This window comes from Onychostruthus taczanowskii, unplaced genomic scaffold (assembly GCF_017590055.1).
Source record: "Onychostruthus taczanowskii isolate IOZ18803 unplaced genomic scaffold, ASM1759005v1 scaffold43, whole genome shotgun sequence".
NCBI lineage: Eukaryota > Metazoa > Chordata > Aves > Passeriformes > Passeridae > Onychostruthus > Onychostruthus taczanowskii.
Genome location: NW_024501792.1, coordinates 6,636,243 through 6,663,657, shown reverse-complemented (window position 1 = coordinate 6,663,657; position 27,415 = coordinate 6,636,243). Strand labels below are relative to the sequence as shown.

At 50.8% G+C, this 27,415-nt stretch overlaps 1 protein-coding gene across 1 annotated transcript in view; it reads left to right on the top strand.

Annotated features, from left to right (window-relative positions):
• ARHGAP32 (Rho GTPase activating protein 32) overlaps positions 1–26,168 on the top strand; it is a 229,760-nt gene extending 203,592 nt beyond the window's left edge. The window contains exons 13-23 of the mRNA XM_041414024.1: positions 7,581–7,683; positions 10,417–10,561; positions 11,181–11,263; positions 13,415–13,522; positions 14,752–14,897; positions 16,840–17,041; positions 18,216–18,361; positions 19,278–19,352; positions 19,934–20,785; positions 21,424–22,292; positions 23,396–26,168. Of these exons, the coding sequence (XP_041269958.1) occupies positions 7,581–7,683; positions 10,417–10,561; positions 11,181–11,263; positions 13,415–13,522; positions 14,752–14,897; positions 16,840–17,041; positions 18,216–18,361; positions 19,278–19,352; positions 19,934–20,785; positions 21,424–22,292; positions 23,396–25,636 (4,970 nt within the window). The 3' untranslated portion in view covers positions 25,637–26,168. The remainder of the gene's footprint in view (positions 1–7,580; positions 7,684–10,416; positions 10,562–11,180; positions 11,264–13,414; positions 13,523–14,751; positions 14,898–16,839; positions 17,042–18,215; positions 18,362–19,277; positions 19,353–19,933; positions 20,786–21,423; positions 22,293–23,395) is intronic.
• Positions 26,169–27,415: the final 1,247 nt, after the last annotated feature.

Below are 27,415 nucleotides of genomic sequence, written 5' to 3'. Positions count from 1 at the left end.
AGAGTTCTGAAGTTTTTGTTTGCAATTCTCTTTTCTGCTGAGACATTCCTTGTGTGACTTCGGCAAGTCCCTTAAAGTCCCTGCCTCCTTCATGCTTGTTATGCTTGCAGATGGGGATATCTGGAGGTGATTTACCTTGTCTCCCGTATTCCAGGTGTTTTTTTAAAAAAGGGGATCCTGACTTCTCTGTTGAGCAGGATAAACAATGCATCCTTACTCATCCCGTAATTTCTGTAATGCTCTCCTGTGTACCTGGGCTTGGTTGTTTGTATATAGAGCTGCAGTTCACAAATCGGGGGTGGATCTTGTTTCCTGACAAGGCCACCTAACTGGGGACACTGGAAATGCTCTGCTCTGCCTCCCTCAGTAGTATTTGTGTATCTATAAACAGTTTTCTGTCACACACGGAGGAAACACTGGCCTGTGTCAGCATTTTCACTTGCACCTGAGTCCCTGTTGTGCACAGCCCTGTGTACACGTGGTGTAAATGAGGCAGAAAAGGTTTGAAAGTTGCACTCTGGGACAGGAATTCTGTGGAACTGCTGTGACTTCACAACCTCTGGGCTCCCAGGTGGTCTTAGCCATCCCCTTCCCTCCATCCTGCTGTCCCGGCTGTCCCGTTTTTAATTGAATTGGCAGGATATTGAAACCAAGGCAGCCTCAAACATGCCAAGACCAATTTCCTTTTGGTGTTTCCTGATTTACAGTAATTTTTAAAGTCAAAATCGATCTCCAAAGGACTCGGGCAGTCAGTGGTCACAGCTGCAGAGTTCTGGCCCTGAGATGGGAACTCAAACCTGTCCCTGCCACAAAGTTTTGGCCTTGGGGAACTCGTTTGTTATCTCCCATTCCATCTCCAGGCTTGTACAATCAAACTAATAACCCATATCTGCCCCCAAGGTGCCACAAGGTAAATTCCTAATACCCAGGAAGTACTTGGGAGATTAGGAGTGGGATAGAAATATCAAATAGTATTTATCTAAGTGCCAGCACAAGTTGGCACATGACATCCAGTTGTGATTGTCTGTAAAAATTAAGAAAATTTACCTGTGTGTTCCCCCTGTATTTATTGTGTTTCTCGGGTTGGGTTTGCATCCCAAATCTGAACATTTCTGATGTTGAACTGTGTTTTGTGAAGAGTGTTTTAGGTGCCTGAAGTCCCCCTGGATGTGGCAACGAGTGTCTCTGTGTGACATCAAAGGCAGATCCAGCAGCCTGGAAAAAAAAGGGAACAGTTGACCCAAATTGGAGATGAGTAGAAAAGTCCCCTTACTGCAGATGTATTCTCTGCTGCACAAACTAACTGGACACAAGTTGATACTTTCAAGGCCAATAGTTTTGAGTTATTTTGGGCAAATTTCCAACCACAACAGGCACTGTTATTGCTTCACCATCTGCCCTGTGAGTTGCTGGAACTCAAGATTATTGGGTATGGGGTCAGCATTACAAAGGGGTACATGGGATCCCTGTGGAGACTCTCTTGTTTGGGGGGACATCCTTGGGGTTGCTGGGCAGGGAACACAAGCCTTTGCTGTTAAAAAAGACTCAGTTTGTCTCTCCCCTTCTCCCTTGCCCTGCCTGCAGCTGCCAGGAGAGGATTCTTTGTGCTTGAGTGACCCTGAGGACAGCTGGGAGTTGAAAATTAATTTGCATTTCGAAACACTACAGCTGTGGGGGGAACAAACATGAGGAAAAATGTCAAAGGCAGTACAGGAATTGCTTGTGGTCTTATCCTGCTGCTCTTAGCATGGGAAGAGCTTCCCCCCTCTCAATTTATTGGAGGGAGTGTAGTTGATCTAAACAAAAAAGCTCCAACACACTGGCCAAATCTGAGTATTAGTAGTGTCTTGTTGGATATTCACTGAAGGAGCTGTCAAGCATTGGAACTGCTCAGGCTGCCCAGGGATTTGAAAGCTGTGGGGTTATGGCACTTGGGACATGGTTCAGCCATGGCAGTGCTGGGAGAGCAGTTGGACTCAATCTCAGAGGCTTTTCCAGCCTTAATGATTCTTTGATATTTTGTATTAAAACAAATTAAACCCGAGCCCTGGGAAATGGATGGGTGCAGCCTGGGATAGGGATTGGCTGTGCAACATCTCCATCATGGATAGTGGGCAGGGAGATCCCCTGCAGCCCTCAGATTCCAGGCTGTCCTGGCACAGCCAGGGGAATGTTGCTCATCTGCCAGGACCTGACAGACGTGGCTAGTGACCTGCCCTGCCTGGTGTAGCTCAGGGGGATTTCTGTTCCCCAGGCCTGAACTTTGCACTTTGCTTTCCACAGTCCTGGCTGAGCTGCCATAAAAGAATTCCAGGCTGAGGAAGCAGAGTCCAGTGCTGCTCCCTCTGTGAGCCCTGCCTGGGTCAGGGATCCAGCTCAGGGCTTGTGCTTCGCTCTGCCGTGGCTGAACTCTCCCAAGTGCAAAAGTCCCACTCCAGATCAGAACTGCGTGCGTGGGACCAGGAACTGGAGCAGCTTGGACTTTACACGACTCATCACCAGTGTGGATAATGTCAGTGTGGCTCACAGCCTGGAAATGAGGGGCAGGGGTTGAAGAATCGTGGAATCCCAGACTGGTTTGGGTTGGAAGGGACCTCAAATCCCACCCACTGCCACAGGCAAGGACTCCTCCCATTAGACCAGGTTGCTCCAAGCCCCATCCAACAAGGCCTTGAGCATCTTGGAAAGGAAGGAAAGTGTCTGTTTGGTTGGACTTGTATTTCTCTTGGTGGTTCACACAGGAGGACAGAGATTTAGGAATGAGACAAAAGTGAGACAGAAGTCCTGAGAAGAGAGTCTTTGAAAGTTTGATGTTTTTCTGAATGTGCAGGGGCTGGTGGGGTCGGTGTGCCTGTGGAATGGCATGTGCAGGTACAGTATTGTGTGACAGAGAGCTCCTTGTGCAATAAAGAGAAAATCCTTAATCTCTCTCCTCTGCTGCTTCACACCTTTGTGTAACTAAGGTGGAGGGAAGAGCTTCAGAAATGAGAAATTTAAAAGTCACAGTCACATATTTTTTTAAGGAAATATTTGGATAGTTTTTTGGAAAATGGCCTTGATCTTAGAGGTCTTTTCCAATCTTTGTGGTTCTAAAATCGAGTTAAAATAGGAAATTTTTGGAGTAAAAGCAACTGTATTTCTTCAAGAGGGGATATTCCCTGTTAGGTTTTTACATCCCTCATTAATGGCAAGGGAGTTGGGATTTATGTGGCTCATTCTAGATATTTGGAAGTTGTCAGTCTTGGCCAGGCACAGAATTCCAAGAAAGGGGCTCATCCTGCTGCAGTAGCACTGTTTGTGCTGTGCTGGCTTTTCCCCTGCCTGTCCTGCCCAGCTGTTCCCAAAAGCAGCCTGGACAACCAGGGGTGAGCTTCTCCACCTGCATTTTATCTGATGGCTGGTTGTTCCAGTTTCTATCCTGGTGGCTCAAAGCAGCCTTTAACCTACCGTTGCTCAGGTCTGGATTTTCCATGTGTGTCCCAAGCATGCTGGTTGTCACCTCTGCTGAGCAGAGCTTCGGGCAGTCTGTTCTCCATGCTCCCTTGTGGGTTTGCTATGTGTGGAATTCAGTGAGGAGCAGCAGCCCAGGTGCTCTGAGCCATTGTCCAGCCCCAAGGCCTGGCCTGTGGGACCTGCACCCCACTGCTGTATTTTGGGAAAATGCCAATGCTAGACGGGGGCTTGCTGGGAGGCCTCATGCCCCGGGCTGAACAAACACTTCTGGTTCCAATAACGTGCTAATAAAATAAAATAAAATAATACACAACACAAGCAAGCCTCTCAAAGCCCAGAGAGGGAACATTACAAAATATTAAAAAAGAAAACCCCACCCAGCAAGATGATAGGAAAGGAAATATGCCTCATGTGAGGATTAATCAAAATGTTTTTCAGAATGAGAACTGTAGAATTTCTGCTTCCTCTTAATGGCAGAGAATTAAGCAGTTAACGAGCCCTCAGAGATGCAATAAACCTTTCAAACCAGCTGAGAGGTGCTTTGGAAGGACTTGAATTAATTCCTTTGGCTGCTGTGATGATGAAATGTGCTGGAGTCCCCTTTGGTGAGGCATCCACATTTCCAGCCCTCTGCGTTTGTCTCCTGGAAGCACCTGATGTTGGAGGGAAGGAGGGAGGGGTCATTGTTTCAGAGTGGGAGGCATGTGCAGTGTCCATGCACAGCTGGGTGTTCCAGGCAGCACCTGGCAGTGCATTTCAGCTGCCTGCAGCTGAGACAGCAACTGCACTGCTGGGAGGTTTTCTGGAGTCCTGCCTGAAGACCCCACGGCTCAGAAAAGGACTAAAGTCCCACTGAGGATCAGTGATTTTTGTTACTTGCCTGAGAATGTGGCACTGGCAAGGGCTGTGTGCTCGGCTGGGTAACCCAGGCAGCAGTTCTGGGCTCAGAGGTTCCCTGACCCTGTTCCCTGCATGGGGCTGCAGGAGTGCACTGAGTGTCACTTGCTCCCTCCTCCTGCCTTTCCCAAAGCTCCTGAGCACTGCCAGGAGCTGACCCAGGTGGGCCTTTATGGCTCCTAATGCAAACCAGTGTGCCATTGAATCTGGCTGTTGTAATTGCAGGAAACCACAGTAATTAACTGCCATTAGTAGAACTTTAGTGTTGCTGCTGGTGTATCCTGTGAGAGGAAATCTCCTTTGGTTCCCTGCTGAGATACCTGTCTGGTTCAAATCTGGGTTGTGGCTTGGGATCTAGAAGCCAAAATCAGTTCCTGAACTGAGAAGTTCACCTGCAGGGGAGGGATTTCTGCAGCAGATGGACACAGTACCTGAAAAAGTCACAGTGTGGTGTCAGAAGCTGCTGTAGGTGTTGGTCTGGGCACACTTGACATTTGCAAAATTCTTGTGCTGTCATTTGCAAAAGTCTTGTGCTGTCATCCTGCCTTTTCCTTCTGAGGGAACAGTCACTATTCCCTCCATGTGTGGATGTGCATCTCTAAAATGGGTATTGAAGGGCTGGGTATTCAAAGGGCCGAGGGAGGTTAAACACACACCCAATGGGCAGGTGTCATCTCTGTTCAGAAATCTGAAAAATGAAGTCACCATTCCCGCAAAGGTCCCTCAGGTACAATTTTAGCCCTACATGAATTTAAGTCTCTTCTCCAACCCTGCAGAATTCCCCCAAAATATCCGTGGTGCTGGTATGGTATATTTAGCTTAAAGAACAGATCGTCCTGGTAACCAGATGAGGAAATGCTTGGAACAAGCCTGCTGGGATCTTTCCAGAGTATGTTAATTACTCTCACTGTGCCCAGGCATGACAGAAGAGAACTTTAGGCAGAGCATTGGTGCTGCAGCCCTTGCATTCCCTTTGGCTCCCCTGCCCTGCTCCACTGTCACTCCCAGGTTTCCTGCTGGGAATGGGGCAAGCAGGGCAAGTGCTGTTTATTTATCTGCCTCTTGGTGTGTTTGTTTATTTATTATTTGCTTCTTTATTATTTACATTTTGATTTACTTATTTAGCAGGCTCTACTGATTCCAGGGGACCTCTCCTGTTGTTGCAGTAGGGATTATTAAGGTCTTTGGGATTTGCAGCTTTAGCAGATCTTGCCAAAGCACTTCCAAGCTTCGGCAGACTCCTTTGCCCAATCCTCTGGGACTCCTGGCTGCAGGAAATACTGCTGATGGGGGCTCAGCCCTGTGCAGGTCACTGGTGGGATCTGAGATCTCTGGCCCATTGTAAGGGGTGGTTGTGGGACAGACATGCAGGGATGTCCGACAGGGTCTTGCTTCAGGTGTGTCTGGCAGTCTGGGGTGTTCTTCTCCCACAGAGGACAAACACTGGCTGTGTCAGCACATAGTGCCTTGTCCATGTCCTTTGCCGCATGGGACGGAGCTGTTCCACCTCTGCTACAATGCACACTTCAGCCCTTTCTGGCCACTGCTTGAGCAGGATAGAACTCCTTCCACTTCCAGCCTTAAAAAATTTTTCCTTTAAGAGGTGTTGAACCTGTTTGAATAAAGGTTTAAGTGTTGTCCTCCAGAAGTGTTTTTGAGACAGCATGAGAATTTCAGGGCTCGTGTTCCACCTGCTCTGCTGGGATCTGTCCTTGTGGGTGACTGATGGACGTGTTCCCAGCGTGCCCTGGGTGTGTGTTCAGTGAGAACCTGTTGCCTTTCCCAGCTTTCCCAAGTTCAGGGTGCGTCTGTTGGTTCCTGAAGCCATCAGCTGTGGTCCTCCTCAGAGCTCCTGGATGCTGAGGTAGCACAAGGCTTCACCTCCACTGGTTTTTGTTCCTCAAAAAGCAGCACTTGGTTCCCAAGGCTCTTGGCTTAATGTTCAAGGACTCTGCTTGCCTCAAAGTCTGCCCCAACTGGAAAATGGTGAGAGCTGCTGTACATCCCTGGGAATGTAACACTGGAGCTTGGCTGGCTCAGTTCTGGCTCTCTCTGGGTACCTTGGAGCATTCCAGGTGCAGGGCCTAATCTGCTCCTGCTGAGCCTGTGGGTGACGTGCTGCAGGATTTACAGCTTTCACCGTGTCCTGTGCTCCAGCGTGCAGCAAACGTGCCTTATCCTGGATACACCTGCTGATTTCCAGGGAGCCATCTGAAATGAGCCTTTCCTCCAGCTGTGAGGGTTTGCTGCAGGCTGGGGTAGCAGCCTTGTGGAGGCTGGGGGGAGCACGGAGCATCCAAGTGCAGCAGCACTTGGGAGCACACTGCCTGGCAGGTGGCATTTGCTGTGGTGTAAGGGGATTTGCCATATGACCTGCTTGGCATCAGTGTCACGTGGCACACTGATCAGACCTGGCATCTAAAGAACACACTGAGATCAGCAGAGGAGCTGCTGCAAAACGCTGGCTGGCAGGAGGATCCACAGGAATCCCAGCTTTGTCCATGAAAGCTTGCTCACAGGAGCTTGATCGTGGCTTTCTCTCTGTGTTCGGGGCAGTTTTAGTGCCTTTTGTAAATCCGGTGATTTGTTCCTCCTCAAGCTTACATGGATGGATACACTGCTCCAGCACTGGATGTGCATGAGCCTGGGAAGCCAGCTGGAAGGAATGGGGTGGTGAAGCGGCTGCAATATTAACTTGACACCTAATTATATCCCCTGGGCTGATTTTTCCATTCTGTCATGCCCCGCTCTGTCTGCACTTAATGTGGGATGCTGTGGAGCTCTCCGTATCCAGCCATGCTCTGGCAGACATTTGGGATGAAATTATCTGTTGTAAAAGCTCTCCTGTCTGTGCCACCAAAAGTAGCATCTCCCTGATGTTTATATTTCCTTAAACCAAGCAGGATAGATTAATCCTGTATAGATTTGAAAGACAGTATTTGTTCTATTTTACAGCTCTTCTGGAATGGGATTTCACACCATAGTTCCTGTGAGAATTGCCATGGGACCTGCACTGTCTCTGACCAGAACTAGCTTTTTTTGACCCGATTCATATTCTGGCATTCCCTTGTTAAAGCAGGAACTCCTCTGGCCAGTTTCCACATCAACTCCTGAAGTTAAATTTCCTACAGGCTTTCTCCCCTGAGGAGGAACTGAAGCCATGGCCTGGGTGGGAGCAGTTTGTGGCACCTGCCAGGAGGTCTGTACTAACCATAGCTGTTGTTGTTCAGTGCCCCAGGTCCTCAAGAGCTGCACGGAGTTCATCGAGAAGCACGGCATTGTGGATGGGATATACCGGCTCTCCGGGATCGCCTCCAACATCCAGAAACTCCGGTAAGGGCCTGCTGTGAGCCCTTGGCACGGGCAGGGCACAGCCTGGGCTGCCTCTGCCACATTCGTCCTGCAGGAAGCTTTCCTTCAGCATGAAGTATCAGCATCCTGGTGTCACTATGCTGGCATGTTTCATTTCTGTTCTTTTTCTCTCCAGGAGCCCTTTGGAGCAGCTGATGTTTCTCTCTGCTGCCTTGGGCTCCTGGCTTAGCAGCAGTTAATTGGGAATGTGCAAAGGATGCATGCCTGAGTCTGGTGGGTGGCATTGCTGTGCTGCACAGGGAAGGGCCAAGAGTGTGTTCTGGTTAGGAGCTGTTCCCATCTCAGCAAACTTCCTTTCTTCTTTTATGAGGCTGTTGTCCTCCTGTGGTTTGGTGTAGAATGTTCTGCTGTGGAGCATTGATGTGCTGAGTGGATGTGACTCACCAGCACTGCTCCTGGGCCCACGGCCTGACAGAGGCAGCACAGGGCTATTTGCCATGGGCAGAGTATCTTTTTTGTACCAGCTGTTCCCCAGTTCAGTGGGCAGGTTTGAGCTGTTAATCCTGTTCCTTATCTCAGCAAGTCCCAAGGTTTTGATATGCAGGATCTAAAGGCTCTGACTGGAACTGTGACTGAATAAAACATTTGCCATTGTTTCAGTTATATCCCTTTATTCCCCATTTTGACCTGTGCTGGTCCATCCATATAATCTCTGCCCTAGTCCATTTTTTTCCTTTTGTGTTGCCAAGACCATTTTGTCCTTGTGTATCAAAAATGGTTTAAAATGGTTTTCTAAAATTCTAATGGCATAATTTCCTGTTGTAGTGCAGAGAATGAAGTTACAGCCTGTTTTCCAGGTTTCTGAGATGTTCCAAAGACAAAAGGAAGGGAGTACATGGCATAACTTATTGACACTGTCCTGTTCATGTAAATCCCTACAGATTTTGAGTGTTTGATGAATATAAGACACATCTTGCTGCAGTTCCCAGCTGTATAAACAGGGCATTACGCTCATTCCAAAGCTGGGACTGCAGTATTCTTACAAATGAATCACTGTGCTTAGGTTTCCCATAGAAGAACAGGATCTCCTGAATTTAAAGGGCTTTTTGGTTGGAGAGAAGGTTAGAGAATTTATTCTACGTGTGAGATTTCCATGGGACAGATGTTGGCTCTTCAGTAGGGCAGTAGCTGCCTTTATTTGGCAGATTGACAAACAGCCACTGTTGATTTGGGGTGTTGATCCCTGTATCCTGGTATCCTGGCTCTTTTTGAGAAGCTGTGGAGTTGTTCTTCACCTAACAAAATCTTCCTTTGGGTCAGAAGGATTAACCTGTAGCTCTGGAAACAGTCAGTGCAGAGAGGAGGAGGATTAAATGTGGTGGGGCATCCCTCTCTTCCTTCCATATTCACTTCAGAAGGGAACATTGTTGACAGAGTGTGAGCTTTATTCCTAGGAAAAACCACGGAGTAGGGCAGGATATGGGCAGGGAGTTTGAGCCAGGGCTGTGTCTTTGTGTGGGGTGGGCTGGTGCCTTCCTGGGCTTTTCTGTGGAGCCAAGTTCGGGAGCTGAGTTTCTGTCCCACATGTGAGCAAGGGATGAGTCAGAAGCTGCCTGTGGAAGTGGTGTGTGCTGGACACTGGGCGTGTGGAAAACTGAATTCTTCCTTTCCTCCTGCTGTCTTCAGGATGAGGAAGGGATGGGCTGTTCACCCTGAGAAGGTGGGGACCTCTCCTGCTCCTTGTCTGGTGGGAGTGAAAGGCTTCCCATGAGCAGTGTCCATGTCCAGGGATGGAAGGAGTTCATCCTGATTCCATGAGGACTCAGCTGCAAACACAGCTGGAGCCCTGGGCATGTTCTGCTCCTCAGGCAGGGTGAGCTCAGGGGTTGTGTGACCCTCTGGGCACAACCTGCCAGCTTTGGGTGGGGGAAAGGACAGGGACAGGGATGGGCCACCTCACTCAGCCCACTCACTGTGATTGCAGTGCTGGCAGGAGGAGTCCCCATGGCTGTGAGCAGCCTGAAGACTCTGGCAGGGACCCCAAGGTTCTCCAGCTCCCAGGGCCTGGCTCACAGCTCTCATCCCCCTGGAGTGTCCTGCTAATTGGAAACAGCACTTCCCAGCATATATGCCAGCAGCAAGCCAGCCCTCGGCCTTCTGAGCTCAGCTTTTATTTCATAAACATTGGTGATTGGGGTTTTTTCTCTCTCTGAAAACCAAGGGAGTGCTATGGGGTTTTCTTCATGTGGTTCCTGGCTGTCTTCTCCCTGTAGCAGAGGCAGGCTCAGCTCACCAGCTCATCCCCCAGGAATTCCTGCACTCACTGGTTTCCATGTGCTGCTGATGGAAGTGCTGCTGGCAGGATTTTATCATTGCCATTTCCAGGCCTTTGAAATGCAGAGGGACAGCAGCTTTCATCGTTCCTATGGGCAATCCCAGTCACAGCCCTTGGGAGTTAAACCTGTGGTCTTGGAAGATGTTCTTTGGAGACTTTGCAAAAAGCCCTGATGCAGCAAAAGGGATTGCAGCCAGTTGGTTGTAAAATTACTGAAAATGCTTTATTAGAAAAAGGAAAAGTCTCTTTTTTCAAAAATATCCCCACTGGCTGCCCCACAGCCATGGGTCATGTGGTTTTGGTGACTAAGTGTTTATTTTTTCCTGTAAATCAGGAAAGCCTTGCTGTAATTTGTGCTGGGTTTGATTTCTCTCCTCCTTCTCAAAACCCTTTACCCATTTCTCTGTTCTCATTGCCAGCCACGAGTTTGACTCCGAGCAGATTCCCGACCTGACCAAGGACATTTACATCCAGGACATCCACTGTGTGGGCTCCCTGTGCAAGCTGTATTTCCGAGAGCTCCCCAACCCCCTGCTCACCTACCAGCTCTACGAGAAGTTCTCAGTGAGTGCCAGGCAAATGTGGGGGCGCCTTCAGCTGGTAGAGCAGAGAAATCCTTGGAAGCTGGACCTGTCTTTCACACACTTCCCTCTCTGGCTGCTCTGCCTCAGTTGGGGTTTTTAGAGCCATCAGAAGGGTGTGTCACCAAAATTGCTAGCCTGACTCTGTGCTGCCCACACTCCTGATTCCACCCTGCCATTCCAGAAGGGGCTGGCAGTGCCCAGGGTCTGAGGGGCCCCTTCTGTGTCCCCTTTAGGTCACTCAGAGGTGCCTTTGTCCCCTGTGCCACGCTGTGTGGGTTCCACTTGTGGGGCCACAGCAGATGGTCCCTGGCACAATTCCCATGCTTTGCAGGAATTCCCCTCTTGTTTGCCATTTCCCAGGAATGGGATTGGAAGCAAATGCTGCTCTGAGCTGAATGTCTTCCACAGGAATTCTCTGTGCCATTAACATGCCCCAGGTCATGACTTACTTGCCCTTCCTTACATGATCCATGTGCTGCTCTGTCCCCAAGACAGACCCCCTTACCCAAGGGGGAGAAGAGCAACAAAACCCATCTCACTGCCAAGGCTGGCACGTTGCGGATTTATTCGCAGCTAAATCCTTTCCTGCCTCATTCCAGGATGCTGTTTCTGCTGCTACAGATGAGGAAAGGCTGGTTAAAATCCACGATGTGATCCAGCAGCTGCCCCCTCCCCACTACAGGTGAGTGCAGCCTTTGGGGTCTTGGCATTTTGTGAGAGGAATTCTGTAATTCCAGTTTCCCTCTCAAGACAGCCACACTGTGCCTCTGCATATTGAAATGGTTGTGGCTGTAGAAAGTTGGTTTCTGTTTTAATTAGCTCCTTACCAAACACTGTGCACTAAACATGGTCTTAATTCAGGTCCTTGGAAACTCCATCTAGGAGGGAAATAGGAGCTTGTTATGTCAGAGTAAGGAAACAGTTTTATTGTGGGGGGGCACAATACCAGTGCTAAGAGCACTTTAAAAAAAAGTGAAATGTAGCCAAAAAATTGCTCAGGCCTTCAGCCAGACTTGGTCAACTGTATTTTGTCTCCAGTTTGCCCCTCCCTGCAATAATAGTAACTAGAAATAACAAAAATACTCTGAGACAACTGATGTAATTAACTATATTAGTGTAATGTATTAGAGTAGCATAATATGGTGTTTAAAAATCACCAATTAAAATACCATATTCCAGCTAATTAGTAGTAATAAGAACTCATGCTGTATGGTAATGGGTCTTGACTAAGAACAACAACATTTTAACAGTCTTCAGTATTAAAAATTATGGCAGGGTATGGTGTAAAGGTATCAGACAGATTGGTATTGGTGATTAGCTTTAATAACTGTATAGAGTACTGTATGTTAATGAGACTTAAATAGTAATAACTATTGATGTATGATGTATGGTAAGTAGCATTCACTAATTGTGAATTGTAATTGGTAGAAATAGCTAATGACAACATATAGTGGAAGTTATTTACAGATAGGTGCATGTTTTAATTGGCTGGGTCAGCTCCCCTGATGTGTCCCAGTGGTTTAGGTGACAATTTGGGGTGAATGCAGGCAGTGTTTGGCTATTGATGCCTAATTAAAATATTTCATTGTAATCATCAATTGATTATTGTAATGTATGTCAATCTGCAGGTGAAGTCAGAATTCTGGTCTAAGGGCTCAGGTGTAACACATGAGGACAGCTATTGATAACTGTTTATAGTAATTTCTGCCAATAAATGTTTAAATTTCACTTACTTTGATGTGTGGTGATTAGCTGGACTATTGCAATGCTGCAATGAGTGGTATAACTAACTAATAATAAAAGTTAACTGGGATTTAACTGATGTGTTATAAACTACAACCGTGTTACTTGCTCTTCAAATAAGGTCTTGTAGTAACTAATTGCAATATTGATGTTAACTGAGGGGGTGTGACCCTTTCAAAAACAAACTGATCTCTTTCTTTTCCATTCACCTTTACCCTGAAATTATTTTTACTTTATGGGGCTGGTTAAACTGAGTTCTGCCAGCAGCAGCACATGAGTCTCAGAGAGGGGGCACAGCCAACAGCAGGATGTGGAATGCTGTAGGTCACAGGGTGTTGCTCTCCTTTCCTGGGGTTTGCTTGGAGAAAGGAAAAAACACTTTATTTTTCTGCTACTCAGTGATGAGAAGTTGCAGGCAGGAGATGTCTCTTTGGTTTCCAGACGGAGCCATTTGCTTCACTTCCAATCCTATTTGTGGAATTTTGAGTCCCAAAACACCCTCTCTGTTCCATCTCCCTTCCCCCAGAAAAGGACAGGCTGTGAGACAGACACAAGCCAGGGGCACCAGGAGGGTACAGCAGCATTTTCACTGCCACCGCCTGCTCCCTGCTCCCTAGCATATATTAAACACAACAGTGCTTAATATACAAATCCCACCATTTTTTAATGTGGACAGAACCCTCTGAAGTTTAACCTTCTGTCTGCCTTACCCACCTGTGAGAAACTTGCAGCCAGTATTTTCAGTGTTCTGGGGTGTCTGAAGCAATACTCCCCCCAGTCCCTGTGGATTAGCATTCCACATCCTTCCCCACACATCCCTGAGCAGCCCCTCATGGCTGTCACACATCTGCAAAGGGTTTTTCCTGGAACTGTCCTTTTCTTGAGCCTGGACCAGCCAGAGACTCCCCTCAGCCCAGCCTGTGTCAGTATTGCCAAAGCCAGGCCCACCGTGGGGCTGAGGGGAAGGAGTTCAGCATTCCCTTCTGGGAGCTGTCAAACCAAAAGGAAATAATGAGTTGGGTTTATGCTGTGGATCACGGCCTGGCTTTGCTCAGTGGTGCTGAACATTTGCTTCTCTCCTGTTTTCCAGGACACTGGAGTTCCTAATGAGACACTTGGCTCGTCTGGCTGATTACTGCTCCATCACAAATATGCACACCAAGAACTTGGCAATCGTCTGGGCTCCAAACCTCCTCAGGTACTCTGGGATTTTCCCATTTCAATACAAAAGAAATGTTTACATTCATAAACAACAGATACTCCAGAAAATCCCAGCTTTTAGCAGCTGGAAAGAGCTCTTCCTCTCTTCACCCAGTGTGGTCTTCTCCTCCTGTAAAATACGGGAAATTATTCTAAGCAGGATTTAAGATCAGCTGGTGAGTTCCTGACCTAGTGATGTAAAACAGCCCCTGTATTAACCTGTCTCACACAACACAGTTCCACTGGCTGCAGTTCTGTCAGTAGTGACAAGGAAGAATTCCCTGAACCCTCTTTTAGAGGATAGATTCTCCTCTCCTGGTTAGATGAGACTGATGTGTCCTTGATCATCCAAGAAAATTTCTGCAGTGGCATCACTGATTTCCCACTGCATAAGTCTCTAGAGTCTAATTTGACAGCTTTTGGCTGCAAGAATTCAAACTTTCAGAAATTAACTTAGATAAATCTGTTTTGAATCTGCAGGAATAGGGCACTTGAAAATTAATGGTGTAACTTAAAAATTTTGCTTTAAAAGAAAACAATATCCTCCTGCCCTTATTGTACTGCTTTCTGACCTGCTATTGTTACCAAGCTGAGAACTGAGTGTGCAGTTCATCATGGAATCCCAGAAGGGTTTGGGTTGGGAGGGATATTAAAGCTCATGCAGTGCCACCCCCTGCCATGGGCAGGGACACCTTCCCCAGGTTGTCCAAGCTCTGTCCAATCTGCCCTTGGACACTTGCAGTTCATGCAGGTGAGCTCCTCTTTCTGGCAGTTCTCCCACAAGCAGGGGAGTGACCTCATGTTTGAGTTGGCTTTGATTTGTCCTGGGGCATTCGGTCAGTAGGATCAGGTGGAGACACTCCCTGCTTGAGGGAAAATCCTCTTAGAGGCCACAGTGGATTTGTACAACAGCACTGCCTTAAGTTGTGCCAGTCATGGAAATGAGTTAACAAAAAGCTTTAGATTTTGGGTGTTCAGTGTATTAACCTCAATTCAGACCTGTCCCACGCTCCCCGTTCCTCCCAACCCAGCGTTCCTCTTGCCCCATCAGTAAGGCTTGAACCTGGATCTGAAGTTTGGCCATGAATCCCCAGAGTCAGTGAGCGTTGCTGAAATTTAACCCCAGAACTGCCCTGAAGCCCTTTCTGCCCGAGCCCCAGGCCCTGCAGCCCCACAGGAGCCTCCTCGCCCAGCAGGAGCCTCTTCCCTCTCCGTGTCCCTTTGCAGGTCCAAGCAGATCGAGTCCGCCTGCTTCAGCGGCACGGCCGCCTTCATGGAGGTGCGGATCCAGTCGGTGGTGGTGGAGTTCATCCTGAACCACGTGGATGTGCTCTTCAGCTCCAAGCTCAGCTCCGTCATCCGCGATGGGGCAGGTGTGTCTCGTGGCTTGCTGCACTCGGGTGGGAGCAGCAGCACTCCGTGGCTGGCTGAGCCTCCTCCGGGACATGGAAATGGGTTTTATTTTAACCTGGAGGGCACATTTCTGGGTTGGGGTGTCAGAACCCAGACAGAGATGGCCTGCTTTTAGAAATTGCTGTCAGTACCTTTCTTAAAAGCCAAGGATGCCCCACAGGAATGCAGAGATGAATGTTTGGCTTCTACTTTTATGTCCTACCACTGAGAAATTGCAAGGAATCACTTCAGTCTTTGTCTCCCCTGCTCCCTCTCTGTTTTAAAACCATCTTTACTGGTGCTCCTGCATACTTACACATTGGAACTAAGTCTGTCTGCCCTCATCCATACCTTAGAACACAAATAGAATGAGCTGGTGTAAAGCAGTCTCTGCATTCAGTCATGTTGAGGCTAAAAAACTGAAATCTTGCACTTGCTCAGGCTGGTGTTGCTTTAGGATGAGGAGTGAACCTGGAGCACCTGTCATCCAGCCTTGGAGCCTGCAAATTCCCTTGAGTAACTGAGACCATGTATCTTCTCTATCGAGAAGGAGCAGAGTTGTACCAGGAGGAAAGTTTAAAACTCTTAGGAGCAGGAACAGCAGGAGCTGTTCCTGCTCCTAAGCAGCATTAGGGCTGCACCATCTGCCTTGATAACCTGCCTGTGCCTGGAACATGCACAGCTACTGCAGTTAGCACCACCTGGGGACTGCAGAGAGCTGGCTTTCCACTGTATTTGCTGCTCCCTTCTTTTAAACAAACCTTACCTCTGCTTAGGTTGGCAGAGTTGATCCAAGTCCAGCTTTTTCTCCTGCTGTAGGGCAGTTCTAAGTCCATGGAAGCCAGAGGTTAGCTTGGCTGAGCAGTGCCAGCCCCAGCAGGCTGACTCTGCCAGGGGAAGGAAGATAAGCATGCTCAGAATCCCAGCCAGATGATTATCCAGGCTTAGAATGGCCCATGTAAATTCGGCTAATTGTTTAATGACTTGGTCATTTGCATTCAGTGGCTATGACACAGACCTGGCAGGGAGGAGGGTCAGGCTGTTGGGTTGCCTAAGTGCAGGAATTTTGCATTCCAGAACGGCTTCCTGGGAGCCTCTGGGTGTGAGCACAGCTCCTGCACCCACCTGTGAGAGGGGGAGATGGTGCTGCCAAACCTGTTTTAACCCAAAGTTCACCCAGGACAGCATTTACAGCTCCCACACCACCCCACAGACTCTGCATCCTTCACACAGAGCTGTGGTGCTACAGGGACAGTCATGGAACTGGACCAAGCGGGATGTTCTGCACTGGTACATCTGCCCCAAAGCCCTGAACTCACCTGGGAATAACCCTAGAAACACCTGTACAAGAGGCAATGGCAGACACAGGAGAGCTGCTTCTACAACAGACTCCCCATAATCTCTCCACTGAAGCTGTCAGCAGCAGGAGGCAGCAGCAGCTACTTTCAGGTTTTGCACATTCATCACCAAAACCAGGCACAAGCTCTAAAGGCCACGGGCAGGCCACACAGCAGATTCTGTTTGCTGTGTCCAGGTGCACTTTGGTTTGTAGCAGCTTCAGTCACACGTGGCATTTCCTGCTGCACAGAGAGGTGAACTCTGGGAATGACCCAGACAAGCTTTATACAAAGGAAAAACATCATTTTCTTCACAGGCTCTTGCGTACAGATGAAGGAAAGTATGTCACAAAGGTTTCCATCCTACCTGCTTGCCTCTGCTTTTTTGTTTAATACACTGAGCCATTATTCTTTTAGTCATCACCATATTTGTGACGTTGTGACCACGTTTTGTCCACATCTTTCAGTGTCTGGGATAACCAAGATTCAGAAAAACACAGCACCTCCCTAGACACACAGAGCTGAGCTTTGATCTCTGCACTGCCGTTTGCTGACTCTCCCTGTTGCCTGTGGTTTTCCCTTGCAGGGCACAGCTCTTTATCCCGGCCCAAGTCTCTGCTGGTGTCCTCCCCCTCCACGAAGCTGCTCACGCTGGAGGAGGCTCAGGCACGGACACAGGCCCAGATCAACTCTCCCATCGTGGCAGACAGCAAGTACATTGAAGTGGGAGAAGGCCCAGCAGCTTTGCAGGGGAAATTCCACACAGTCATTGACTTCCCATCTGAAAGGTAGAGACAGGTTTCCTTTCCAGCATGTGTCATAACTGTGTTATTTTGAATACAGCAGGAATTTGCTTATATTGACTTGAGACTTGTTATATATGTAAATATTGTGGCCAGTTTTCCACCTGCTTTTGACTCTGGGAGGATTCAGCTCATATCAGTGGTCTTGGATTAGCTAAATAATTTGTGTTCCACTCCCTCTTGTTTCATCAGGGATATCATTTAATACATAAATCCATGGTTTTTGTAATGCAGAGATGCCTGGACCAGTCACACACAGAAATGTAAACAGGGTGAACACCTGCAGATGTTGGGGTTTTCCAGGAATAAGTGCTTGTTACAAATCCAGGTTCCCTTGAAATGGAGCAGTTGGACAGGCTCGAGGACACTGGAAGTTAAATATGGCAGTGGAGGAGACTAAGGTGGTTTTATAGCAGGAGTGAGAGATGCTTTTGAGCGCCTTTATGGCTGCCCAGCTTCCCAGAGAGCTGGGGCTTCTTCCAGAAAATCGATTCCTTGGCTGCTGCACTGGACAAGGAAGAGCCTTTCCTCACATGCACTGCAGCTGCTTTGTGGAGTTTGGGGGAATTTACACAAGACTTTAGGGCTGAGCTGGAAAAAAGAAAACATACTCAGCTGTGGAAAAGAGGGAGGTTCCAAGCAGAAGCCTGGAACAGTCACACACAGAAATGTAAACAGGGTGAACACCTGCAGATGTTGGGGTTTTCCAGGAATAAGTGCTTGTTACAAATCCAGGTTCCCTTGAAATGGAGCAGTTGGACAGGCTTGGAAGTTGGACACTGGAAGTTAAATATGGCAGTGGAGGAGACTAAGGTGGTTTTATAGCAGGAGTGAGAGATGCTTTTGAGCACCTTTATGGCTGCCCAGCTTCCCAGAGAGCTGGGGCTTCTTCCAGAAAATCGATTCCTTGGCTGCTGCACTGGACAAGGAAGAGCCTTTCCTCACATGCACTGCAGCTGCTTTGTGGAGTTTGGGGGAATTTACACAACAAGACTTTAGGGCTGAGCTGGAAAAAAGAAAACATACTCAGCTGTGGAAAAGAGGGAGGTTCCAAGCAGAAGCCAGGAGTTTCTGAGCAGAAAGCAGAGTGCTGATAACAAGCAGCCAGGATTGAGCTGCAGCCCACCCTCCATCCATGTGTTCCATTTTCTCTCCCCAGGAAAAGGCCTCCCAGCAAGATGAAGAAGTCTCCAGTGGGGAGCTGGCGTTCCTTCTTCAACCTGGGAAAATCCTCCTCCGTGTCCAAGCGCAAACTGCAGCGCAACCCCAGCGAGCCCTCAGAAATGAAAGCCATAGCCCTGGCAGGTGAGGTCCCCTTCCAAATCCCGGGGTTGTCAGCAGTGCAGGGTGATGTTTCCAGTGGGCGTTTATCTCCTTCTAGCGTCCAAGCTGTGCATGACACCTCCGGTGGCTGTTCTTTCCCTATGGATCTCAGGCAGCTCTGGAGCCTGCCGGGGCTCACACCTCTGCGCTTTTTGGAACAGCTTTGGAAAGATAAGATGTGGCTGCTGCTGTCATAAGTCACAGGATAATTCCTTCTGACACTCTCATTATGAAATGAGAATACAGTTCTGGTTCTCCTTGCTGCTCTCAGAAGATGAAATGAGGGAAAGGCAGCTTCCCACAAATGCATTCCCTCCAAAAGCTGTACCAGAGTACCCAGAGAAGGCAGCCAACAACCCTTTGTAGCCACAGCCTGGATATGTAGGTGGAATTCTCAGCCTTTTCCATATATAATTTTCTGTCTCTTTCCAAACTTAAAAATAGCAACCGCGTGTTTTTGCAGTAAAACACATCACAAATCCCAAAATATGGGCCTGGGAGAACTTTTATCCCCTCATCTCCCAAGGTCGATCTTTAAATTCTTACCCTCACAGTCTTCACACTCTCTATGATGCCCTTCAGGGCTCTCTCCTCATAAACTGAAATTATACTTGTTTAGTGCCCATGAAACAGGGTCTGTAAATGTTCCTTCCTTCCCCCTTTTTGAGGGGTTTTGCTTGTGGGAAGTTGCCCAGCCTGTCACCTGCAGCAGTCATCACTTGGGTTGGTTCCTGTTTCCAGGTAAAATGAGAATCAGAAACCCACCTTCAAAATAAGATTACTCTCGGGACAGTGATGTTGGTGCTAGAAATGCATTTGTGTTTTTCCTGCCACCATTACCCACTAAGTGTGAACCCCTTTCTAACCGATCCTTTCCCTGTGTGGTTCCTTCCCTCAGGAGGACGAGGAGACAGCGGGACGCTCCGCTCGGCCAAGAGCGAGGAGTCCCTCACCTCCCTGCATGCTGTGGATGGTAAGGCAAAATCCTACCTGCACTTCCAAGAAAGGGACATTAAGGGACATTTGACATCTCTGGCTGAGGATATTCAGCAGAGCAGGTTTTCCACCCCTCCAGGGGAAGCTAAACTTGCTAACTGATGAAGCAGCTTTCTGCTCCCAGCACAGATGGGTCTCACAGAAATGCTCTTCATGGCTTTTCCTGCTTTTAAGGTTAGAAAAAGCAAACCTCTTGCTCTGGTGTAGCTGACACTGCTTATATTCATTCCTTGGCTCCTCCCCTTGCTACTTCAAGGTTGACAGGACAGCATTGTGGAGGAAAGTGCCCTCTGAGAAAGGCCTTCAGCACATTTAAAGTGTCTTTGCTTGTGCACACAGCTTAGTTTCACACTAAATCACACCTGGCAAGTGCTGTAACAGAGTTTAAGCAAATGGATTAAGCAGTCACTGTGCCAACGATGTTACTTTGTGTGCAGAGATAGCCAGGGGAGCCTCTCACTGCCTTAGGACTGCTCTGACTGCCCCCAGCCCCTGACTGGGCCTGGCCGCCTGGGCAGGAGGTCCTGTCACTGACCCACTGTGTCTGCTCACTTCCAGGTGAATCCAAACTGTTCCGGCCCAGAAGGCCCAGGTCCAGCAGCGATGCCCTGTCTGCCTCCTTCAATGGGGAGCTGCTGGGGAACATGAACCGCTGCAACTCCTACGACAACCTCCCCCATGACGACAGCGACGGGGACGAGGGGCTCATCCACGTCCCTGCCCTCATCTCTCCCCGCTCCTCCGAGGACGTGGACCTCAGCCCGCCGGACATCGGCGTCGCCAGCCTGGACTTTGACCCCATGTCCTTCCAGTGCAGCCCCCCCCAGGCAGAGTCCGAGTGCCTGGACAGCAGCACCTCCCTGCTGGAGTCCGTCGATGTCAATAAGGAGAAGCCAAGCCTGCTCAAGAAGGATTTAGAATCAGGCAGCCAGTCCCAGACCCCAGGCAGTGCCACAAGCTCTGAGCCAGTGTCCCCTTTCCAGGAGAAGATGAGTCCCTTCTTTACGCTGGACCTGAGCCCCACGGAAGAGCAGGCCTGCAAACCACTCAGCTTCTCACCCAAGACAGCCCGAAAGCCCATCAAATCTCCACCACTGAGCACAGAACCCACCTCCTTTGTGCTACCCAGCCGTGTCCCAGAGGCCATGGGAGGAGTGCCCACCACATCCAGGAACTCCTCTGCTTCCAGCTGGAGCAAAGAGATTGGCATCACTGAGATCACAAACAGGTCCCCAACCCAGATGTCCTTGCCCCTGAAAAACAGTGAAACAGGAACAGGGGAAGGAGGCCACCAAGAGCTGCAGCATCCCCAGCTAGTGGCTGCTTGCAAAGCAGAATTGCCAGAAGAAGGGGAGAGAGCCATGCCAAGCAGTCAGAATAAGACTGTACCCAGTGGACACACCCAGCCAGGTACAGTGCATTTTCCTCCATTCTTTCTTTAAGTTCCAAAGGGGAGCTGCTCTCAGAACCGTCCTCCTCTGCGTGCCTTTAGGAGAGGGGATTGCCCGTCAGTTCTGGTCACGAGTGTCTTGCAGGGCTGTGCAGATCAGTAAAGTCTTAACCTCTGCCTTCTCCCTACATCACACAAATCTCGGATAATTTCCATAATGCTTTATATTCCGCTTTTTTTTTCCCCATCCTCTCATACGTGAAAATCTCTAGCATGTCCTTCTCAATCATTTCAGCCAATAGACCATCTAAGACTTTTCCTTTTTTAAATTAAAAATCTGCCAACACTCGAAGAAGGGACCTTTCCGCCTAAATCTTATGATCAAAATTGTGTAAGGGTATCTCATTCTCTGCTACCTCCTTCCTACCTCTAGAAATGCAAGAGGAGCCTTTAGACAATCTCTTGGGTTTTTTCCTCTTTGTGATGAACTGCTGTGCTGTCGAGCAGCGTTTGCCTGTGAGACACAAGTGTTTCACATCAGAAGGAACTGCCACTGTGAAAGTGTGGAGAGCATCTATTTTTTTATAATAGTCGTTAAGGTCACTCTCCTTATTGGGTAACATAAAATCACTCTCTCTCTCAATTTTCCCCCCATTAGGAGCAGTTGCCCTCGACTCCCCCCAGGATCCTGTTCCCGTCAGTTCTGTGTCTCTTATCCCTCCTCCTCCTCCGAAAAACGCAGCGCGCATGCTGGCCCTAGCGTTAGCCGAGTCCGCACAGCAAGCATCCGCCCAGTCCCACAAAAGGCCAGGAGATGCTCATGCTGAAAGCACAAATTATGGAGAGGCTGAAGCTGGCACAGCTCTAGAAAAGCTCCATCTCTCTGCGGGCGCTCCCGACAAGCTCCACCTGTTCACTGCTCTGCCCGAGAACCGCCTGCACTTCCAGCCTGGGGCACCTTTAGAGCAGGACTGCCAAGGCACGGCCGGGGAGCAGAACCACCCACCCGGCGCACCTGGAGGCCAAGAGCCCCCGCCTCTCAACGCGGGCATTCCCGGGGACACGCCTGGCAGCAGGGATGCCGAGCAGGAGCAGTCCAGCTTCCACCTCAGCAGAGCCGGGGACAAGGAGGCCTTCCCGGCCCACGTGGGGGACTGGGAGCACGCGGCCCTCCACGGCCCAGGGACATTGCCAGAGCGGGAGCTGCCCGGCACGGAGCTGGCTGTGGAACAGCCCCACCTGCGCACGGGCCTGGCTGGGGACAAGCTGCACGCTCCCTGCACGGCCGAGGACAAGCTGCAGTCTCCCTCCGTGGGTCCCGCTGGGGACAAGGGCGCCCCAGCCGCGGTGCCGTACCTGAGCACCCTGCCGGGCACGGTGGCTGAGCCCCGTGCCCCGCCCGGGGCCGCCCCCCAGGCAGATGCCACCGTCCCGCCCGCACCGCGCACGGCCCCGGCACAGAGACAGGAGCACCAGGCAGCCGTGGGACAGGTGCCAGCGGCCAAAGCACCCAGCGGCTCCGGGCAGGTACGTGCTGCTCCCTGCACAGCTCCTCTGAAATGCTGAGCGCTGGGAATGTCAGTCCAAATCCAAATGGCATGGAAGGGGATTTGCAGGAGACCGGGAGTGATGTGGGTGTAACACAGACGCAGCCTTGCAGAAAATCCTGTGCTGCTTTCCTAAGGGAGCATCCCAGAATACCCACTCTCCTTGGTTTTAAGGGAAAAAGTATCTGCAGGGGCAGCTGACAGAGGGATTGATAGTTCAGAATGCTTAGAAAGAATTTTTGCATCCTCTGACAAGGTCCTCTTCCAGCATCCTGGTTAGGCTCTTGTCCAGTCAGAGACAGGATGAGAAGACAGTCTTAAACTGCACCAGGAGAGGTTTAAGTTGGGCAACAGGCAGAATTTCTTCACAAAAGGGTGATTTGGTGCTAGAAGGGGCTGCCTAGGGAACTGGTGGAGTCCCCATCGCTGGAGGTGTGCAAGGAGCAACTGGACGTGGCACTTAAGTGCTCTGGGCTGGTTGACAAGGTGGGGATTGGTCTCAGGTAGGACTCAGTGGTCTCTGAGATCTTTTCCAAACTCAGTGATTCTGTTAAGCAGGTCACATTGCTTGTGCAGGATTGAAACATTTCCATCAGAAATCCAAAGCCCCCAGCCCATGAAACACGCCTGGCTGCAGCCCATCCTAAGCCCTGCAGCCACAGTTAAGGCAGGAATTTCTACTTTACTGTGCTTCTTGATCTGCTCACCAGGGCCTGAGCTTCTGGATTTAACCTGAGGAGGTTAAATCCAGAAGCATTTTCATTAATATGAGACATTTAAAAGCAGACCACCTAACAAAACACTGAGGGTACTGTGTGAGGACACAGCCACCTCCTCCCCTTCCTCTGGTTTGGCTTTCGCAGAACACACCAGTTCTGCTGGGTCCCAAAAAACTGCCCAGTGGCATCCTGCCTTCCCATGCTGGGAGAGGGAACTACACATCTGTCAGTCCCCAGCAAACAGAACCAAGGCACAGACATGCTGGAATGGAGCTGATCCATACAAGTGTCTGGGATGTTCCAGCTACAGAACAGCAGGGAAAAAGCTGCTTGTCCCTAACTTTGTCTGCTTTCTTCCCTGCAGATGTGGAGCACAGCTGCACCTGAAAAGCCTCCAGAGCCCACACCTGGCTTTGTCTCCGAGAGCAGTTCCAGTGCCCGTGCCTCCTCTTCTGTGCCCGCGGGCCACCAGAGCCACTTGGAAAAACCTCGGGAGAGCACAAGGGCTCCCCCGCTGCACCTGCGCTCCGAGTCAGTCCCTGCCCCCTCCTCCTACAGCTTCACCCCGCCCGTGCCGCCCGTGAGGACACTGGAGAGCAAGATCGCCGCAGCCATGCACTCCAACAACACGGACGCCATCAACAACTCCAACTACCACTCCTTCCTGGCCTCCTCCATGCTGGCGTCCTCCGTGGAGGAGGCGCTGCTGCCGCCACCACCGCCACCACCTCCCAAGCACTCGTCCCTGCAGCCGGTGTACGTACCGCACCCCAAGACAGAGAGCCTCCCCGAGCCCGTGGGGCCTGACAGCTACCTGCACGCCAAGCACCAGTACCGGCCCGAGAGCGTCCCTGCCCACGGCTACCACGGCAAGGCCGAGCAGCACCAGCCCTACCCACCCCGCCCGGAGCCGCCTGTCACCGCAGGCACGCGCTACGGCTCCTACGGCACGCAGGGCAAGGGCTCTGCCACGGGCCTGCACCCCAAGCCCCGCAGCCGCACCGACTTCATGTCCTCCGTGAGCCCCACGGGGCTGCGGGGCACCGGCTATGCCGAGGAGGCCCCCCCGTACCCCACCATCCGCAGGGTGCAGTCGCTGCACGTGCCCGGCCCGGCCGCCGCCGCCGCCATCCGCTCCGTGCCGACGTCCCGCACGGAGGTGCCCCCGGACGACGAGCCCGTGTACTGCCCGCGGCCCCTCTACCAGTACAAGCCGTATCAGCCCCACTCCGACTACCACGTCACGCAGCTCCAGCCTTACTTTGAGAACGGGCGGGTCCATTATCGCTACAGTCCCTACTCCAGCTCCTCCAGCTCTCCGTACTACACTGCGGCCGACGGGAGTTTCTACGACCTGGATCCCTACAGCACCGTGCGGGTCCGGCCCTTCCACGGCCTGCCCGGCCGCGAGTTCGGCCCCTACGTGTCCCGGCTGCAGGGCAAGGGGCTGTACCGCTACCCCAGCCTGGCCGCCTACCCCCGGGCAGGGCTCATCAACCACCTGGGCAAAGAGCACAGCTTCGTGAGCAGGGACGTGCCCCCCGCCCCGGACATCAAGCACATGTACATGTCCTGGGACCTGGAGGACATGGAGAAGTACCGCATGCAGTCCATCCGCCGGGAGAGCCGCACGCGCCAGAAGGTCAAAGGGCCCCTCATGTCCCAGTACGACAACGTGGCCCCACTGCTGCAGGACGAGCTGGGGGGTCTGGATGCCATCCACCTGCGCAGCAAATCGGATCCTGGCAAGAGCGGCCTGCTGACGGTGGCAGAAGGGAAGGAGGGCAGGTACCCAGCCAAGGCGGCCACGCCCGAAGGGGACGAGCGTTACTACGGGCAGCACATGGAGCCTGAGCTGGACCGAGCCGTCTATCACGGCGGGGGCTATGGGAATGGGCAGCCTGAAAAGCCATCCTTGCCCCAGAAGCAGAGCAGCATCCGGAACAGGAAGATGCACGAAGCAGGCAGCAGCAGCAGCGAGCACAGGACGTATTTGCAGCAGGAAGCCAACCATAGGCAGCCTTCCGAACCCAAAAATGGGCCCCCCTACCCCGAGTACAGGCCCAAGGGCGGCCCAGAGCCCTCCGAGCCCATGGGCTACCAGCACTCGGGCAGCAAGTACATCCCGGCCAGCCAGGAGACCCTGAGGCTGAACCACAAGGAGGGGAGGCTGGCAGAGGACAGGCCAGACCTGGAGAGGCCCCGAGGCAGGGCATCCATGGAGAAGCACTCCAGAGACTGCTACAAGGAGGAGGAACACGCCGCCCCTCCCGTGGCGCCGCCACCCAAGCCCGAGCGGAGCCACAGCCTCCGAATGCGGGAGCACCCTGAGCCCATGGAGAGGGACTCTGCCCTGCTGTACCCCTACCAAACCCTGGGCAAGCGCCAAAGCACGATGACTGTGGTGTCCCAGTACGATAATCTGGAGGATTACCATACCCTGCCTCAGCACCAAAGAGGGGCCTATGCTGGAGCGGGGGGCTTCGTGCCCCCCGGCTTCCCCCATGTGCACAGCAGAACTTACGCCACGGCGCTGGGGCAGGGAGCCTTCCTCCCCACAGAGCTGTGTCTGCAGAGGCCCGAGACAGAGGTGCACGTCGAGTGAGCTGGGGGGGGGGGACGAGGGATAGAGTCTAAGCAGCCTCTGCTGGACAGTGGACTGTTTTATTTTTTCAGTGACAGTAAAAAACTCCCTGACCTTGCCCCAGTGAGCAAAGCAAACCCCCCTCAGCCCTCCCTTGGCCCCCACTCACTGTTTTTATGTAGTAGAGCTATAGATTTTCATGTAGTTTTGAGCCACCTGGGAGGGCAGGGCAGGCTGTTGGCACACAGTTGTTGCCAGAGGCCGGGCAGGGCTGACACAGATGCTGTTGGGGCAGGGAGGGAAGGAATTTTCCCTTCCCAGATGTGACACTGGCTGCTCCTCCCCATGCCCAGGGTCCCAGGTATGATGGGCTGTGCACAATGGACTGTACCTGCAGCTCCATCCTGCTGCAAACTGCCCATCCCAGGCTGGCTCCCAGGAAAGGGCCGTGGAGGAACCTTGGAGTTACACAGAGAGAGTGGGGCTGGGCAGGGCTCCCCAGGGATCCTCTCCTTGCTGAGGCCCTGCCTCTCCCGTGGCTGCACCCACTGCAGCTGCTCTGAGCTAGCTGGGGGCCTGTTTTGACTTCAAGCCCGAGGAATAGGCTCTGAAGCCAGCTCAGAACACAACACACTCGTTATGTTTCTTGCTTATTAACAAGCTGCTTCTGCCTACAAGAAGTCCATTTCCTTTACATTTCTCTGTGTAAGCTGCAGGAGCCATGTAGGGCAGGTTTGCATTTCTCACACCAAAAGAAATAAACCACTAAACTACACCAAACCCAACCCCCAGAGCTGGGAACAGCACACCCATTCCATGCCAGTCCTTCCTCTTGGTTGTCTGTGGCCCAGATGAGCTCACTCCATCCTGTGGCTGGCAAGACTCTGTCATCTCACTGCAAAAAATACTAGAAAAATAGATTTTAAAAAACGTCTGTAGCATTATGTAAATCAGAGCCCACCTTGCCAGCTGTTTGTGACAAGTGGTCTGCATAATCAGCTGCCCTGGACCAGGTCCTGCAGCAATTCCATCAGGGATTGCTCCTGCTGAGATTAGGCTGGAGGTCTCCAGACTCTCTGCAGCCTCTGAGTTCCATGCTGGGCAGAGATCCCTGTGGAGTTGTGGCACACAGGGAGCAGTGATGTGCCCAGGTGCAGTTCCCCCAGGACTCAGTGAGTAGGGACAGAAGGCCAGTGCACTCTAAAATACACCAAAAAGTGGTGTCCAAGCTATTGAAAAGCTTTGGTATTGTAAAAACAGCCTGGCAGCCCCTCATGCTGCCTCTCAGACCCCCTAGGACTCACACCCCCTGTACAAATAAAGCACATCCATTCCATTAGGTAGGGCTTGCAAGCAATACTTGAGATTTAGCAGATTTTAAATGTTCACTGATAAATTCCAAGGCCATTCCTGTTCCGTGTGGTTGAAGAACTTCTCTACCTGTTTTGAATCTCTAATGTTTTATGAAAAACCTGGAAGTCCTGCAGTTAGCACACAGCTGCTTAGGTGGGGCTGTTTGAACAAAAAGTTTCATGGCTATTTTGGGACTTTTAAATCCTAAGGAAAGCCTGCTTCTAGTTGCTGACTACTCTGTAGCTTTTCGCTTCTTTTAACCTTGGAGCCTTGTCTGGGGCTGTTTCAGTAACTACCTTCTGGTTCTATTTTATTGTGCAATGCTGGTGTTTTAAGCATTTTGTTTAGAAGAGTTCTCACATGTTATGGAACGAAATCTGGCAGTAAGAAAAAAAAGAAGAAAGAAAAAAAAAATAAAAAAGCAGCACTGTGATCCAGGTTACCACA